This window comes from Triticum urartu, chromosome 2A (genome assembly GCF_056163025.1).
Source record: "Triticum urartu cultivar PI428250 chromosome 2A, HENAU_Tu73, whole genome shotgun sequence".
NCBI classification, from domain to species: Eukaryota; Viridiplantae; Streptophyta; class Magnoliopsida; order Poales; family Poaceae; genus Triticum; species Triticum urartu.
In genome coordinates this window covers 389,265,437-389,282,513 of record NC_141874.1, presented here as the reverse complement: position 1 = coordinate 389,282,513, position 17,077 = coordinate 389,265,437, and the positions used below count along the sequence as shown (strand labels likewise).

The window sequence follows — 17,077 nt, the reverse complement described above, 5'->3', positions numbered from 1 at the left end:
AGACTTTGGAACCTTGTTGGAACCTTTTTTTGGTTAATAAGATGGCCGTATGCATCACTCTGATGCAGAGGCCGGGGAGACCCCATTCTCGAAAAAAGAAAAGAAAAAGAAAAAGAAATCTATTTCTACAAGTGCCCGTATCAATCAGTAAGTAACTAGCTTGTTGATTTAACATGCACTGATGCACATGTCATTGGCCATGCGACTGCAGATTTTTTGTTTGACAACAATTGTTTTGCTTATTTGTTCTGGACGTGCATAACAAAGGACCATGTGATTTTTGGGTTTGGGACGACAAGTACGCGTTTTTCATGGCAGGAGTGGGCATTAATCTGCTCTTCTATCTGAATCGGTGTAGGGGAACGGTTGTGCAGACCTGCACATAATGTACACGCCACCCCCTAGAGTGTGGCAGGGAGATGACCTTTTGTGGACCATCCTTCTCTGCCAAGACAGGAATCCGTACGTTCTGAACAGGTATTATCTCTTGTATCTTGATTAAGTGCTGGACCAACAATGCATGGTGCGCAGATCATCATGATAAAAGCGTGTGGTCAGATTAGAGCGTCCAGATGCCGCTGCTTTCAGGACATGCAACACTTTCTTCCCGGCCCGCATCAAATCCCAACCGCTCGTCCAAAAGGCCAAAACAACATGCTTCCGACTCCATTCCGGTCCTCCGCTCCGGCGCGCTTACATAAGGGCGCCCTCTTCCTCACTTGCCACCAACACCACTCTCTCTCTCTCTCTTTCTCCCCTCCCACACCAGCTGTGCGCAGGAGACATACGTACGTCCTTGTGCTTGTGTGAAGAGCTAGCCAGCTAGAAGCAATGGGGATGGAGAAGGGCAAGGCTGACCCTGCCACCTTCAGCATCGCTGAGGCCGGCTTTGGAGACCGGACGGACATCGACGACGACGGACGCGAGAGGCGTACCGGTACGCTCCGGACGCATCCTCCTAGCAACTAATCTATCTTGCTCTTGCAACCGGGGTGCCATGCGTGCAATCATATGGTAACCTATATGTTGAACGATGGTGATACAGGTACGCTGGTGACGGCGAGCGCCCACATCATCACGGCGGTCATCGGGTCCGGGGTGCTGTCGCTGGCGTGGGCCATCGCGCAGCTCGGGTGGGTCATCGGCCCCGCCGTGCTCGTCGCCTTCTCCGTCATCACCTGGTTCTGCTCCAGCCTACTGGCCGACTGCTACCGCTCACCGGACCCCGTCCACGGCAAGCGCAACTACACCTACGGCCAGGCCGTCAGGGCCAACCTAGGTACTCTATAATTATGAGATACGTGAAGATGCATGAACCAATTTGTTAATTAACCTCTTCTGATTTCCCCATGATTAATAATAAACATTAATACTTATAATTTTTCAGGAGTTAGCAAATACAGGCTCTGCTCTCTGGCCCAATACGTCAACTTGGTTGGCGTCACCATTGGCTACACCATCACCACGGCCATCAGCATGGGGTAAGCCGTGCATGCATGCATGCATTTTTGTCTCAAACACTCCAACCAATTCATGCATCCCACACCGGGTGCATGCATGCCCATGTTCTGCGCCCATGCTTTTTGTTTACCTGTTTTCATGGCATGCTTCCTAGAAACATTGAAAAGACGAGACATGTGTCATACTTCATCGGTCTGGAATTAGCTGTTGCTCGAACGGAAGTACCTAGCACTGGGTACATCCATTTGAGCGACAACTAATTCCGGATGCAGGATGTTATTTGGTTGCACCAGAAGAAAACCTCATAAAGTTATGTTCGGTTGTTAGGGATTTGATCCCCTAGGGGATCCAATTCACGAGGGGGTTGGTTGATCCCATCCCATCACCCATTCCCTGTAGTAACGTCGGGATTAATTCCACGCATATGGAGGAGAGGTTGTCGCCCGGTTAAAAACGTGGGGTTGTGAGAGGATTTGATTAGGTTTCTACCACAGTCGGGAATTACCGAATGCACTATATGAAACAAATGGCGATAAATCTCTGTCCGAGGCGATACCGGCCGACCCACGGTGTTTTGACCCCAATACCGGCGGGGACGGGATTAATCGAACGATGCCTAATAGCTTTCAAGTAATATAGGTGTATGCCGTGGTTGTCAATGTCACTTAGGAAATTATTCATGAGGTTGGCTTACAAATTATTCTTTCCTATGGGATTGCATGGAATGTAAACCATAAATAAAATCCATATTGTTTATATTCCCAAAACCAAAGATGCTACTCCCCCTGTTTCATAATTTTTGTAGCGGTTTTAGTTCAGTTTTGAACTAAAACCACCATAATCCTCCCTTCCATAATTCTTGTCAAAGGATCCTACATAGGAAAAGATCCTACAAAATTCAAAAAAGAGAGCAGTTCTGGTCATTTATCTACACTATGCCAGTCAAAGTAGACGTTCTTTCATTAGGTTCGATCCAACAAACAGAGGAAGGATGGAAATATGATAACTCAATTTCACAGTTCAAAAGTGCTTGGAAAAAAGAAGACCAGACAGTACTACTTTTGCCTTGAAACAGAATCTTCAAAAAGGAGTGGCCTGTATTGGCGCGCGTTAGAACTTAGAACAAAAGAAAAATCATACTTATTGGTGACTACTGGCAAATGATTGATTGGTCATGCTTGACAAGGATATAACTAGAGGCTACAAATTACTAAGTTATACCCTTTTATTTTAATTGATTTACTTTTCAATTACTTGTCCGAACATCTAATCAAGGCGATGCATGCATGTAGGGCGATCGGACGGTCGAATTGCTTCCACCGCAATGGCCACAATGCGGCCTGCGAGGCATCCAACACCACCAACATGATTATATTTGCTGCCATCCAAATCTTGCTCTCGCAACTCCCCAACTTCCACAAGATCTGGTGGCTCTCCATTGTTGCCGCCGTCATGTCCCTCGCCTACTCCTCCATTGGTCTCGGCCTCTCCATAGCAAAAATCGCAGGTAAATAAATAAATATTACACGTACTTCGGCTTTTTTATTGCAAATTTTTGTACTCTTTCCGTCCCAAAATTCTTGTCTTAAATTCGTCTAGATATGGATGTATCTAATACTAAAACATAATTTGGTACATCCGTATTTAGACAAATCGAAGACAAAATTTTTGGGACGGGGGGAGTAGATAGTTACCAAGCTGACCGCTTGGTCACGTACTTTGGCTTTTAATTCAATGTAAGATGTGCTCCAAATCTTCCATCTAAAATTTATTTAGGATGCTATAATGGATATAGTATATTTTTGTATGTCCTGTGCAAGAAAACGATTTGTTCTCTACATGGTCCTGACATGATAATGTACAAACAATAACTTCGGAAGGAAGAAAACAAAGAGAGAGAGAGAGAGAGAGAGAGAGAGAGAGAGAGAGAGATGGTGGTGATAAGATTTTTGTTGTTGGTGGTGCAAAAGGACATTTGACAAGTCGATGGATCATGATGCATCTTTTTTGTTGGTATCAGCCATGTTGGCTCCATGGTGCAATGTATACACATCTTGTATTGGTGACTGATTGATTGTTGTAGGTGGGGTGCATGCCAAGACAGCGCTAACAGGGGTGACCGTTGGGGTGGATGTATCCGCGAGTGAGAAAATTTGGAGGACGTTCCAGTCTCTTGGGGACATCGCCTTTGCATACTCCTACTCCAATGTGCTCATCGAAATCCAGGTAATTAACACTAGACGTACTGGGGTATTGTCATATCACCCTAGTTATTTATGATCGAAATAGATGATTGTTTGTACCCAACATTCATATGACTAGATATCTCAATTATTGATGTAGTTCTTGGAAACCATAGTAGTACCTCATTCGAGAAAAGAAAAAAAAATGACTCAGAAAATGTGAGACCATTCTCGTGACCTGTTGGATCTTGCTGGAGGACAAATTCTGTAGGAAAACGGTATGGGTGAACCCTATGACCCTATCAAGAGGACAACCTTAGCAGTCCATGTTCCTGCTACTCTATGCGGATCTGATCAGACTACTAGGCAGTAGTCAATTAGAGAGGGTGTCTGCTCTGCACTGAACCGAGTGCAGACTCCACGGTGCAGGTTGTGCATGGGTATGAACAATCAAGAGTATCCAAGGCAAAAAAGGACAACCAGTGCTCTAGAAATGCTAAATAGCACTGATTTTCCTTTGGCAGACCAGTGCGAATGTCGTTTGTTGATGAAAATATGCAGGCTATTAGAGAGAACACACACACACAGAGACAATGTCGAATTCGCAGTCAAAAACAGTACTAGTAGTAGTAATTAAAGGATTTCGTTTGGTGCAGGACACGCTGCGGTCGAGCCCGGCAGAGAACAAGGTGATGAAGAAGGCGTCCTTGATCGGTGTTTCCACGACCACCACGTTCTACATGCTGTGCGGGGTGCTGGGCTACGCGGCGTTCGGCAGCAGCGCCCCGGGTAACTTCCTCACGGGCTTCGGCTTCTACGAGCCCTTCTGGCTCGTCGACATCGGCAACGTTTGCATCGTCGTGCACCTCGTTGGCGCCTACCAGGTCTTCTGCCAGCCCATCTACCAATTCGTCGAGGGCTGGGCGCGCTCCCGGTGGCCCGACAGCGCCTTCCTCCATGCCGAGCGCGTGTTGCGCCTTCCGGCCGTTCTCGGAGGCGGAGAGTTCCCGGTTAGCCCGTTACGCCTGGTCTGGCGAACGGCGTACGTGGTTCTCACGGCGGTGGTGGCCATGCTGTTCCCCTTCTTCAACGACTTCCTTGGCCTCATTGGCGCCGTCTCGTTTTGGCCGCTCACCGTCTACTTCCCCGTTGAGATGTACATGGCACAAGCCAAAGTGCGCCGGTTCTCGCCGACGTGGACGTGGATGAACGTGCTTAGCGTCGCGTGCCTTGTCGTCTCTGTCCTCGCCGCAGCTGGTTCTGTGCAGGGGCTCATCAAGGACGTCGCAGGGTACAAGCCATTCAAGGTCTCCTAACATCTATTCGGACAAGGCATGCATAGTGATGTGATCACGTACTTATATTATAGGTGAAGGGTCGAGGTTAATCCCTGTTTCATGCTTTAATCTAAAAAGTGGTAAACCTAGATTGATCAGTACTGTATTAGTAGCAGAAGCTTAAGCCATATGGCAGCAATAAGAAAGTTGACAGTTGACTACATGTTTTAATCTATACTTGGATGACATTCCAGCCACATTGGTGGGTTACTGTCTTTGCAACAGAACTTCTGAACTCAGGGAAGAAACAGAGTAACACTTTACGCAACAGCTGAAACACAACTACTTGAGACAACTTGCCAAATTCTCAATGTTTTTCTGGTCTACCATCCATCCGAATGAACTGCAAATTGGCCAAAGCTCATGCGATCTGCTTAAAATAATCGAGTTTATGAGAAGTTCTGCGTGAGTTCTAGATTTAGGGTGTTCTTTTTAAAAGGTTGTGTACTTGTGTTGTTCATTTCATCGTTGCAAGTTTGTTGTTGCCGTAATTAATTAACAGAGCTGATGCCACACGTTAAAAGAACAAGTTCATTTGCATTATATTCATGGAGAGATCTAGATGTGGGGTGCTTTTATATGTTGGTAAATGTAGAGAAACAATAGGTTGAAACACACTTTGATTAGTCTAATGCCGCAGCATATATAGAGTACAAGAGGCGGCTAATATCTCAACCGTATCCTCAATACAAAGAAGGGACCGGGAGATATGGCGTGGTAGAACAAATCATAACATGCCTAATGTACATGCAATATAAATATATTCAACCCCCCCCCCCCCCTGCAGTGGAAGTGTCGAGTCTGGTGATGCGTAGGCTGGACCGAACTCCTCAAAGGTGGACGTTGGCAAGCCTTTTGTGATGATATCCGTGAATTGTTGCATCGTGGGAACGTTAAGAACTGAAGCCTTCCCAAGGGCCACCTGTTCGCGAACAAAATGAATATCCAGTTCGATGTGCTTGGTGCGGCGATGGTGGACCGGATTGGCGGAGAGGTAGACGGCGGATACGTTATCACAATAGATCACGGTGACTTTGTGAACGGGATGACAAAGCTCATGAAGAAGTTGTCGAAGCTATGTGCACTCAGTGACGGCGTTTGCCACGCCATGATACTCTGCCTCAGCGCTCGAACACGAAACCGTGGGCTATCGCTTGGGTGACCACGAAATGAGGGATGGTCCAAGAAACACACAGTATCCAGACGTAGAGCGACGAGTGTCCGGATAGCCAGCCCAATCAGCATCCGAGTAAGTGACAATGTCAGTGGAGGGCGACGCCTGCAAGGTGATGCCGAGATCCATGTGTCCACGGATGTACAGAAGAATCCGCTTCACCAATGACCAATGAGCATCGCGAGGAGCATGCATATGAAGGCACACCTGCTGAACAACATCCTGCAACTCGAGACGAGTGAGCGTCAAGTACTGCAAGGAACCAACTATAGACCTGTAGAAGGAGGCATCCGGAGCTAAAGATCCATTAGTAGCAGAGAGCTTGGCCTTAGTATCCACGAGTGTAGTCGTTGGCTTGTAATTATGCATGCCGGCGCGGTCAAGTAGCTCATGAGCATACTTCCTCTAGTGGAGGAAGAAGCCATCCACACGCCGTACCACCTCGACGCCAAGGAAGTAGTGGAGTGGCCCCAAGTCCTTGATGGCGAGCACGGCGTGAAGGCGCTCGGTGCGACGTAGAAGTAGGTCGATGGTGCAAGCTATCAGGATGATGTCGTCAACGTAGAGGAGCAGGTAGGTAGTTGTAGCGTCATGGTTGTATACAAACAACAAGGCATCCGAGCGAGTGGAGTGAAACCCGAGCTGACGAAGAAAGGTCGCAATGCGCTGGTACTAGGCACGTGGCGCCTTCTTGAGCCCATACAAAGAGCATGAGGGCAAGCAAATATGGTCGGAATGCGTGTCGCCGACGAAGCCGGTGGGTTGTTGACAATACACCTGTTCATCTAGATGACCACCAAGAAAGGCATTGGAGACATCCATTTGTTGAACTGGCCATGCACAAAACATGGTGAGCTGGAGGATGATGCAGATCGTGTGCGATTTTACAACTGGAGCGAAGGTGTCAGTGAAGTCAACGCCTGCACCCTGCCTGAAGCCTTGCACTACCCAACAAGCCTTATATCGCTCAAGTGTGACATCGGGACAGAGCTTATGACGATACACCCACTTGCTGCTGATTACATTGGCATGTGGGGGATGAGGAAAAAGTTGCCACGTCCTCTTCAACAATAAGGCATCAAACTCCTCATGCATAGCCGCAAGCCACTGAGGATCGCAAAGAGTGGCACATGCAAAGGAAGGAAGCAGCGACAACACAAAAGTCGATGCAGTGTAGACGTACTCATCATCAGGATAGCGAGTACTCGGGTAGGAAACTCCAGCACGGGCATGAGTCATCGGTCCGGGCGCGGCGGGCGGAATAACGACCGGCGAGGTTGTTGCCCAGGCCGGCATGCGGGCTGGCAATGCAGCCGTGGCGGTCGAGGAGGCCAGCGTTGTGCCGGTCGAGGAGGCCTAGGAGGCCGGCGACGAGAGAGCCGCTGAAGCAGTCGACGTCGAGGAGGCCGAGTGGGACTGTGACGCCCCCGATTCAATCGTACACTAATCATACACGCAAACGTGTACAATCAAGATCAGGGACTCACGCGAAGATATCACAACACAACTCTAGACACAAATTAAAATAATACAAGCTTTATATTACAAGTCAGGGGCCTCGAGTGCTCGAATACACAAGAGTCAGCGGAAGCAAAAATATATGAGTCACTATTGCAGGGTGGTCCAAACACGACAGTCGAATCAGAGCCCCTTCGACGAAACTGTGTGTGATGCGATAATCGCAAACGGTGGTGTAAAAAAAGTCAAAAAGGTGCAAAATGTTTGCGATGACAGATGCATCAAACATGATTCAGAATTTAGTTGCGTGTGCGATGCAGGGCATACGTTTCAGCTCAATGAACTGTTTGTGATGAGGAGGCATAAAAGAAACGGGCAGCCAGATGAAAGCGTGTGTGATATACAACATACATTCACTGGGATGAACTGCGTGTGATTAGGCAACACAGTGGAAACGGTTCAACTGAATAAGATGTGTGATACGTGACAAATAGGTCCATAATCTGAAATGTGTGCGAAGACCAATAATAACACAGACGATTGCTGCTAATAAGCCGTGTGAATTGCTCTGTCTACAGTAGAATAACATGTATATATATAACTGAAATAAACATCCAATTACATAAGTGACTATACAGATCATTCACACACACCTCAATAAACAATTGCATGCATTCTAATGTAGGAGAAACAATCGTCTAGTCATCTACTTTTTGTGACGCTCCCGCCACTACTATGTGGCTCGATCCCTCGTCTGGGTCAGGAAGAAGACAGTTTCTCATGTCAACGATCCGCCTGTACATCTTGTAGCTTGTGTACGCGTCCATGGCCGCGTACTTGACATATTGCTCATCCAGTATCTTATGCCACACACTGTGCCAGGCGTAGTAGGGGTCGATGATGGCCGAGGCGAGGTCAACTAGGGAGTTCAGTTTGCTTTTGTCGGTTCCCTAGACCTTGTAGTGGTGATGGATGTTGACAAGATTCGGCCATTTCAAGTCCGAAACCTTGAGCGCATTTAGATCGTTGGTGGTGTCCACCGTAGCGAAACTGTCGCTCTTGATAAACCTGGAGAAACGCTCGCAAGGCCTTGTGGAAAGGTGGAAGTGGTAGACAAGGACGTCATGTCGCACGCACAACTGGGCGACGACAACCTTCTGATTGTGCCTGGCACGACCAATGGTGTACTCGAGGTCGAAGCCGACCACTCGGTACTTGTCCTCGGTAAGGAACTGCTCCATAGTTTGGATGGAGCTATCCACCAAGACCGGATCGTTCGTGTACACCACTGAGAGGGCCTTCCCCCTCACGTGGGTGTCCACTATGTGATGCGTGGTGAACTGCCCGCCGTTGTCATCGTCGGCCGCTGGGAGCGCCATTGGAGCCACGGGGAGCCCATTGGAACCGCTGGATTTCCTCTCTGTATGTGTCCTCGTGGGTGTGCTTATTGTGACGTGTGAGACGAGAGATGAAGGTAAATGGACACAGGAATAAAGGGGGGCCGGGCGGCGTGGATTCTCGGCACGTCTGCATGAGAGTTTTTGCAGCGGGTAACTGCATCGTCACGCCGCGCCCGGCGCAACCGCTTGCACACGAACGTGCGTGATCGTGCGCCGACCCAAAACACTGGCAGCGCGCGTGGAGGGACGAGGGCAGAGCACTCGCAGGGACGCGAGAGCAGAGCGCGCGCGGCGGGGCGTGAGCAGAGCGCGTCGCGGCCGCCTGAACCACAAGCAACCACACACATGGAGCAGTTGAACACGCAGCAAATGGTCACCTACAAGCCGGTCGACAGTTGCGTCGTTGCGTAGAGAGCGGCCGTGTGGTAGCACCTCTGTCTAGCCTATAGTCTCCTTTATATTCCGTGCCATACTTTGCCCTCAAATTTAACCAACAAAATGTTAATACATGTTTTAAAAATTATATAATTGGAAACTTTGTTCAAATACAAATCCAACTATATAATCTTTGGCGACATGCATTCGTATTTTATTAGTTAAATCATACTTATAAACCAGGACGGTGGTATAGTAGGTAATTAAATAGCAAATATTTTTTTATTAACCGTATGTGTACATGGCCTTTCGTCCTCCTCTCGTACGTCTTGTCACCCCGCTGCCGCAGACGGCTTACAGCGCAAGCTTGCGCAGCGCACGGGGACGTTCTTTTTGCCAAACGGTGGCGCCAATGAATTGTCGGTGAGCCCGTTCCCGCGCAACCTCGAAGGTTCCCGCGCAAGCTTCCCGCCCGACTCGGTGAAATCCCCCAAAATCCCAATTCTTACCGGCTAGCTATAAAAACCCTCACGGTCGGCGGGTCCTACGTCGCATTTTCCCCTCCATCCATGTAGCTTATCTCGCCTGCTTCCCCCACATTCGTCAATGGCACCGGTCCGTCGTCGTCACTCAGCCACTCCGCCATCGTCAGAGGATAGCTCCAGCTGGGAGGCTACACCGCGGCGACGACGCAGTCCCCGACATAGTGTAGTGCGTGTCGCGTCCCTGTTGGGTGTGCGCGGAACACCCGCCACACGCTCCGCCGCCATGCCCGTCGGCAGCTGTTGCCGGCCGCCATTGCCGCCACACCACCGTCGAAAGCCTGGGCCATCGCCCGCTCCGCCGCCGCGGCCTGAAGGCGGGAGATGGCCATTGTGGCCGCCACCCCACTGCCGGCCATTGTGGCCATCACCCGCTCCGCCACCGTGGCCCAAAGGAGGAAGGTGGTGGTCGTGGCCACCACCCAGTCGTCGGCTGCCGTGGTCGCCGGCCCACCTTTGACCGCCGGGGTCATCACCCGCTCTGCCACCGCCGTCCGAAGGCGGGAGGTGGAGGTGGATGCCCGCACGTGCGACAACGACCTTGCGCGCTACACCGAGTTCCTGCGAGAGTAGGAGCGCCTCGTCAAGCACGCAAAGAGACTTACCACCACAGTGGCAGCGGCACACGCCGCTTCAGAGGCAAGGAATCAGGAGATCTATGAGGAGAACCATCGCTTCGAGAGGGGTCGTCTGGAGCGGCAGTGGGCGTTCGAGGCAAGCGTCACTGAAGCTGCATTAGCGGCAGGCACCGCATTGCGGTTGCCCAGCTCGTCGGTAGGCTCCTCCTCCTCTGCCTCTTACCGAGCATGCTCGACAGAGGAGAGTTAGCCGAAAGTAGTACAAAGCCCCTTCGTAGTAGTAGTGGTATTTAGGGGCTATTTTGTTTAGTTCATCTGACTATAGATGCGGTGGAACTGTATAACGTACTTAAAATTAGCTAGTATATATAGTTGAACTAGCTATTTCAGTACGTGGTTGGCAACAATTGGGGAAAAGTTTGGTCGGTTCAGCTATCGAGTTGAACTGTTTGTATAAATTAAGAACGACTGCTTAATCTATGAATGAAATCTATGCTTAATTACTGAATTTTAGTTGCAAAAATTAGATACTGCTAGTGATTTTTACCTTCATAATTTGACAAATCGCAGTGTTACAAGGATTGACAAATCTTACCAAATTGTTTGTACGTGGTTCCACACGGGTTATGCAAAACAACCGTTTGCATTGAAGGGATGCACAAATTTTGGGCTGCTCTCACTTTGCATACGGGTGTTCTATCTAAAATGTTTGCGATCAAGAGCTGCAGAAATCCTGCTCGGCACATTTTCTCTTGGCTTCCTTGGGAAGTTGTCGGTTTGCATACGGGTGTTCCAACTAAAACGTTCGCATTAAACTGCGGCTTGAGCGCCATTAATGGAGAGGATGTGAGCAAGGTGGGCGGCCATGGAAGTCAAAAGGCTCGCTTCCAAGTGAGCCTGCGCAGCGTACAGCTCGCATGCTTCCCGGTGAGCCTGCGCACTCAAGGATAACTTTTATGCCTCTCGGTCAGCCTACGCACCAGACGGCGCTCGCACACCTCCCGTTCAGTCAAGGTCGAGCAGCTATCCGCACGGCACCTTCTACAGCCATTAAAACCAAGACACGTGGTGTCACGTGAATGGTTAACAGAATTTTGGATTCACTAGAATTTAAAAACCAGGCATCTCAATGTTTTGCCAGCAATCAATGGTGCCCCGGTGTTTCCAATTCATTCCCATTTCTTGCATGGGACCTAAGCATGCACCCAAGGACACATATTTGATTTTTCAACCAATTTATATGCACTCGAGCATGTGCGTGTAGTTCAAATTTGAATTATGCACATAAAATGCATTAAAACTCAGTTAATGCATAAAAATGTCCAAACTAACCCCGAAAAATCACAAAAAATCACACAACACTTCTGTTGTTCTATGTTGACACGAGAAAAAGATTTGAAAGCAATAAGATGCAATGGATATCGTTTCGTCCACAAAGGTGGGGCGTTCCCTACCGAAAACCATCATGCTTGTTGTGAGAAGCTCCGGTTTGTGAGAAGCATATACCGAACCTGCCCCAAATGGGACAAAATTTGTACCACAGCATGTTGATGCCGCTCCATGATAGCATGCCAAGTTTCATGAATTTCAGATGATTTTTGGATTTACTAGAATTTAAAAACCATGCATCTCAATGTTTTGCCGGCAATCAATGGTGCCCCGGTGTTTGAAATTCATTCCCATTTCTTGCATGGGACCTAAGCATGCACCCAAGGACACATATTTGATTTTTCAACCAATTTATATGCACTGGAGCATGTGCATGTAGTTCAAATTTGAATTATGCACATAAATGAATTGAAAACTCAGTTAATGCATAACAATGTCCAAGCGAACCCCGAAAAATCACAAAAAATCACACAACACTCCTGTTGTTCTATGTTGACACGAGAAAAAAAATTGAAAGCAATAAGAGGCAACGGATATCGTTTCATCCACAAAGGTGGGACGTTCCCTACCGAAAACCATCATGCTTGTTGTGAGAAGCTCCGGTTTGTGAGGAGCATATACCCAAACCTGCCCCAAATGGGACAAAATTTGTACCACGACATGTTGATGCCGCTCCATGATAGCATGCTAAGTTTCATGAATTTCAGACGAGTTTTGGATTTACTAGAATTTAAAAACCATGCATCTCAATGTTTTGCCAGTAATCAACGGTGCCCCGGTGTTTGAAATTCATTCCCATTTCTTGCATGGGACCTAAGCATGCACCCAAGGACACATATTTGATTTTTCAACCAATTTATATGCACTGGAGCATGTGCATGTAGTTCAAATTTGAATTATGCATATAAATGCATTGAAAACTCAGTTAATGCATAAAAATGTCCAAACGAATCCCAGAAAATCACAAAAATTCACACAACACTCCTGTTGTTCTATGTTGACACGAGAAAAAAAATTGAAAGCAATAATAGGCAATGGATATCGTTTCCTCCACAAAGGTGGGACGTTCCCTACCGAAAACCATCATGCTTGTTGTGAGAAGCTCCGGTTTGTGAGAAGCATATACCCAAACCTACCCCAAATAGGACAAAATTTGTACCATGGCATGTTGATGCCGCTCCATGATAGCATGCCAAGTTTCATGAATTTCAGACAAGTTTTGGATTTACTAGAATTTAAAAACCAGGCATCTCAATGTTTTACCGGCAATCAACGGTGCCCCGGTGTTTCAAATTCATTCCCATTTATTGCATGGGACCTAAGCATGCACCCAACGACACATATTTGATTTTTCAACCAATTTATATGCACTTGAGCATGTGGATGTAGTTCAAATTTGAATCATGCACATAAAATGCATTGAAAACTTAGTTAATGCATAAAAATGTCCAAACAAACCCTGAAAAATCACAAAAAATCACACAACACTCCTGTTGTTCTATGTTGACACGAGAAAAAAATTTGAAAGCAATAAGAGGCAATGAATATCGTTTCGTCCACAAAGGTGGGACGTTCCCTACCAAAAACCATCATGCTTGTTGTGAGAAGCTCCGGTTTGTGAGAAGCATATACCCAAACCTGCCCCAAATGGGACAAAATTTGTAGAACGGCATGTTGATGCTGCTCCATGATAGCATGCCAAGTTTCATGAATTTCAGACGAGTTTTGGATTTACTAGAATTTAAAAACCATGCATCTCAGTGTTTTGCCGACAATCAATGGTGCCATGGTGTTTGAAATTCATTCCCATTTCTTGCATGGGACCTAAGCATGCACCCAAGGACACATATTTGATTTTTCAACCAATTTATATGCACTGGAGCATGTGCATGTAGTTAAAATTTGAATTATGCACATAAAATGCATTGAAAACTCTGTTAATGCATAAAAATGTCCAAAGGAACCCCGAAAATCACAAAAAATCACACAACACTCCTGTTGTTCTATGTTGACACGAGAAAAAGATTTGACAACAATAAGAGGCAATGGATATCATTTCGTCCCCAAAGGTGGGACGTTCCCTACCGAAAACCATCATGCTTGTTGTGAGAAGCTCCGGTTTGTGAGAAGCATATACCCAAACCTGCCCTAAATGGGACAAAATTTGTACCACGACATGTTGATGCCTCTCCATGATAGCATGCCAAGTTTCATGAATTTCAGACGAGTTTTGGATTTACTAGAATTTAAAACCAGGCATCTCAATGTTTTGCCAGCAATCAACGGTGCCCTGGTGTTTGAAATTCATTCCCATTTCTTGCATGGGACCTAAGCATACACCCAAGGACACAAATTTGATTTTTTAACCAATTTATATGCACTGGAGCATATGCATGTAGTTCAAATTTGAATTGTTCACCTGAAATGGCTAGAAAACCAATTTAATGTATAAAATGTTCAAACGAACCCTGAATAATTCCAATTCTTTTACGACACACATATAGTTGCATGTTCACTCCAGATAAAAGGTCTAGCAATTTAAACACCATCCATTGCCGCTGTGACCCCATTATGTAATTCGAATCAAGATGAAAAATCAAGTAGATCGCACACAGTTTATTATCAGCAATTGTGTGAGATGTAGTACAAAATATCTTGGAGCACCGTCGGTGTATAGTACGCCTATGGCTTACGCGAGAAGGTGCATCGGCTACAGTCCACAACCGGCGTCTCAAGCACACTAGCTCGCTCCCCAAATATCATTTCACTGTTCAATCATCGCCGGTGAAAGATGGGCACGTGGACACGTGTCGTGAGGGAAACTTCGGTGGCACACTCCGGCAAGAGCGCGGCTGTAGCCGCCATGCGCGTGCTAACAAGGTGCATGAGCGCGGCCGCAATTTGCGACCGGGCGGCAAAGGCAGCCCAAACGGCTGCTGTTGCTTCTCAGGTGGTGGCAACAACATCTGCCTCGGGGATAGCAACTGGCGAGAGCAGCACATCAGCTGTCCGTTTCGCAGCGGCGGCGTTAGCCCTGATGGAGTCCTCCCACGACCATGTCGAGGCCGCCCACGCCCAGCTCCTGGTGGTCACCGCACAAATCGAATGAAGCTTCTTTGATGATGGTCAGCAACCCACGACCGAGGAGCTGGCAATCACCGAGAGCGTTCGAGCAGCCATCCGTTCCTCCACCGCATACCTTGCGTCGACGGAGCCCGTCCAAGCCTAGATCGCGTCTGCCCATGCCCAGCTTGTGGCGGCCTTTTCCAAAGAGATGGCGGACGCAGATGGCGAGATGCTTGCCGAGTATGGTGCGATGGATGCCATGGAGCCCCTTCCCCAGGAGACCGTCGGGCGCGAGCTGGACATGGAGGCGGTGGCGGAGATCGACGAGAACCAGCCGTAGTAGTACTCTATGTTTTGTTTAATTAAGAGCGTCGGTCTTTAATTTGTTAGAGTAATGTTTAGGTCAGCTAGCTCTGTTTAATTGCTGAACTTGCTCGACTAAGAAGTGTGGGTGTGTTGTAGTCTCCTTTGTATACCCAAATTATGCAATGACGCGGATAACCACTGTAACCATGGAAATTCGAGCCAAAACTTTTGACGTTCAAACTCATCACACACAGGTTAAGCTATCTGAATTGTTTGTGATGTCCACATATCGTACACAGTTCTGAATAAGGGACTGTGTCTGATGACACTTTGCACACCGATTTTTTGGCTGAAGCGATTCCAAATTTTCGACTTCCGCAGAAATATCTACCTCCCCGCCCCCTCCCCCTTACCAAAAGCCACATTTCCCCTCTTTTCGCCTTCCTTTCCAAGTTGAAACCTTCACTCCTTACTTGCACGCTGCCGCCTCCTAGCCGGCGACTCTCCTTCATGCTGCTCGGCCTCCTCTATCCAGACAGGTAATCCACACCCGACCCCCATCCTCCTCCTCCTTCCACATCCCACATGCCCCGACCGCCGGCGCGAGCGCGACACCTTCCACCCAAATCACCGACCCCTCCACGAAATAAGCGTTGGTCTAAGCCATGGTGCACGTAGTATAGCCAGGACCTCAAGGAGCATTTGACAGCAGAGAAGCAAATCGCGGCCGCACGTGCGGATGAGGTCATGATGGCTGCCATTCGTGCCGACCCCCAGATCTTGTAGGAGCACCTTGCCAATTGCTAGCTACGCCGGTTAAGCATGCTCGATTTACCCGTTGCGTGTGCTGCTCCTGCCTTTCCTTCACAAAATCTAGTGAATTGTGCTATCTAATTTCACCATGCAATATGTTGCTCTAGTGTATATGTTCTATATGTCATGCAGTGTGGTGCTCACTTATTAACTATTTTGTTAATTAGTTGTCATCTTTAGTTAACTTTTTGGTTCAATTCTGCAAATGTTATGTTCAATTCTTCAGGCTGCAATTTTGTATTATCTTCGATGTGAGAAATAAATCGAATTTATCTTTACAAAATTGTGGGTGCATTCTGTTATTGTATACCATGTGAGGAGAAACAAATACAATTGCTACAATTGGCTGTAGTTAACTGTTTGGTTAACTCACTGATCTTCTATTAGGAGTATGTTATACTGTGCAATGAGGTGCTCAGTTAATGTTTGGTTCATTTGTTGTGGTGTTTAGTTAACTGCTTGGTTCAATGTTATATTGTGCAATGTGGTGCTTAGTTAATGTTTGGTTCATTTTTTGTGGTGTTTAGTTAACTCCTTGGTTCAATTCTGCAATGCGATGTCCAATTGTCGTGGGTAGAATTTTGTATTGTTGTGCATGTGAGGATTAAATCGAATTTGGCTGCACTTAATACATGAGAAACATATACAAGTGCTATATTTCCTAGTTCTTAATCATGCTTGGTTTGGGTAAATGGATTTTCCGTGTGGCTTCAATTAATCTGATGAATCTGCAATGTGCTTATTTTTCATCAACATATTTTACTGATAGCACGCGAACCCTTACTTAACCTGATGATTAACTACCTTATATGTGTTGCAGGGAAACAATGGGAAGCACTGAGGTTTACAATCAAGGTTAGCACGTGCATGGTCCGTTGTCTAATAACACATTATTGTGCAATTGCAGGAACCATTCTAATATTTGGTTTTTAACAATTTGGTCTTGCACATGTAGGTCCTGCTGTCAGAGGTTTTGACCCACTGTTCGACCCTTT

The 17,077-nt window shown here is 47.2% G+C and overlaps 1 protein-coding gene across 1 annotated transcript; it reads left to right on the top strand.

Annotated features, from left to right (window-relative positions):
- Nucleotides 1-717: 717 nt before the first annotated feature.
- AAP6 (amino acid permease 6) lies at nucleotides 718-5,144 on the top strand. The gene is made up of 6 exons (XM_048700793.2): nucleotides 718-937; nucleotides 1,046-1,279; nucleotides 1,388-1,481; nucleotides 2,754-2,968; nucleotides 3,545-3,687; nucleotides 4,301-5,144. The coding sequence occupies exons 1-6, from the start codon at nucleotides 832-834 to the stop codon at nucleotides 4,958-4,960; spliced, it is 1,452 nt and encodes a 483-aa protein (XP_048556750.2). The 5' UTR covers nucleotides 718-831; the 3' UTR covers nucleotides 4,961-5,144.
- The last annotated feature ends 11,933 nt before the right edge of the window (nucleotides 5,145-17,077 follow it).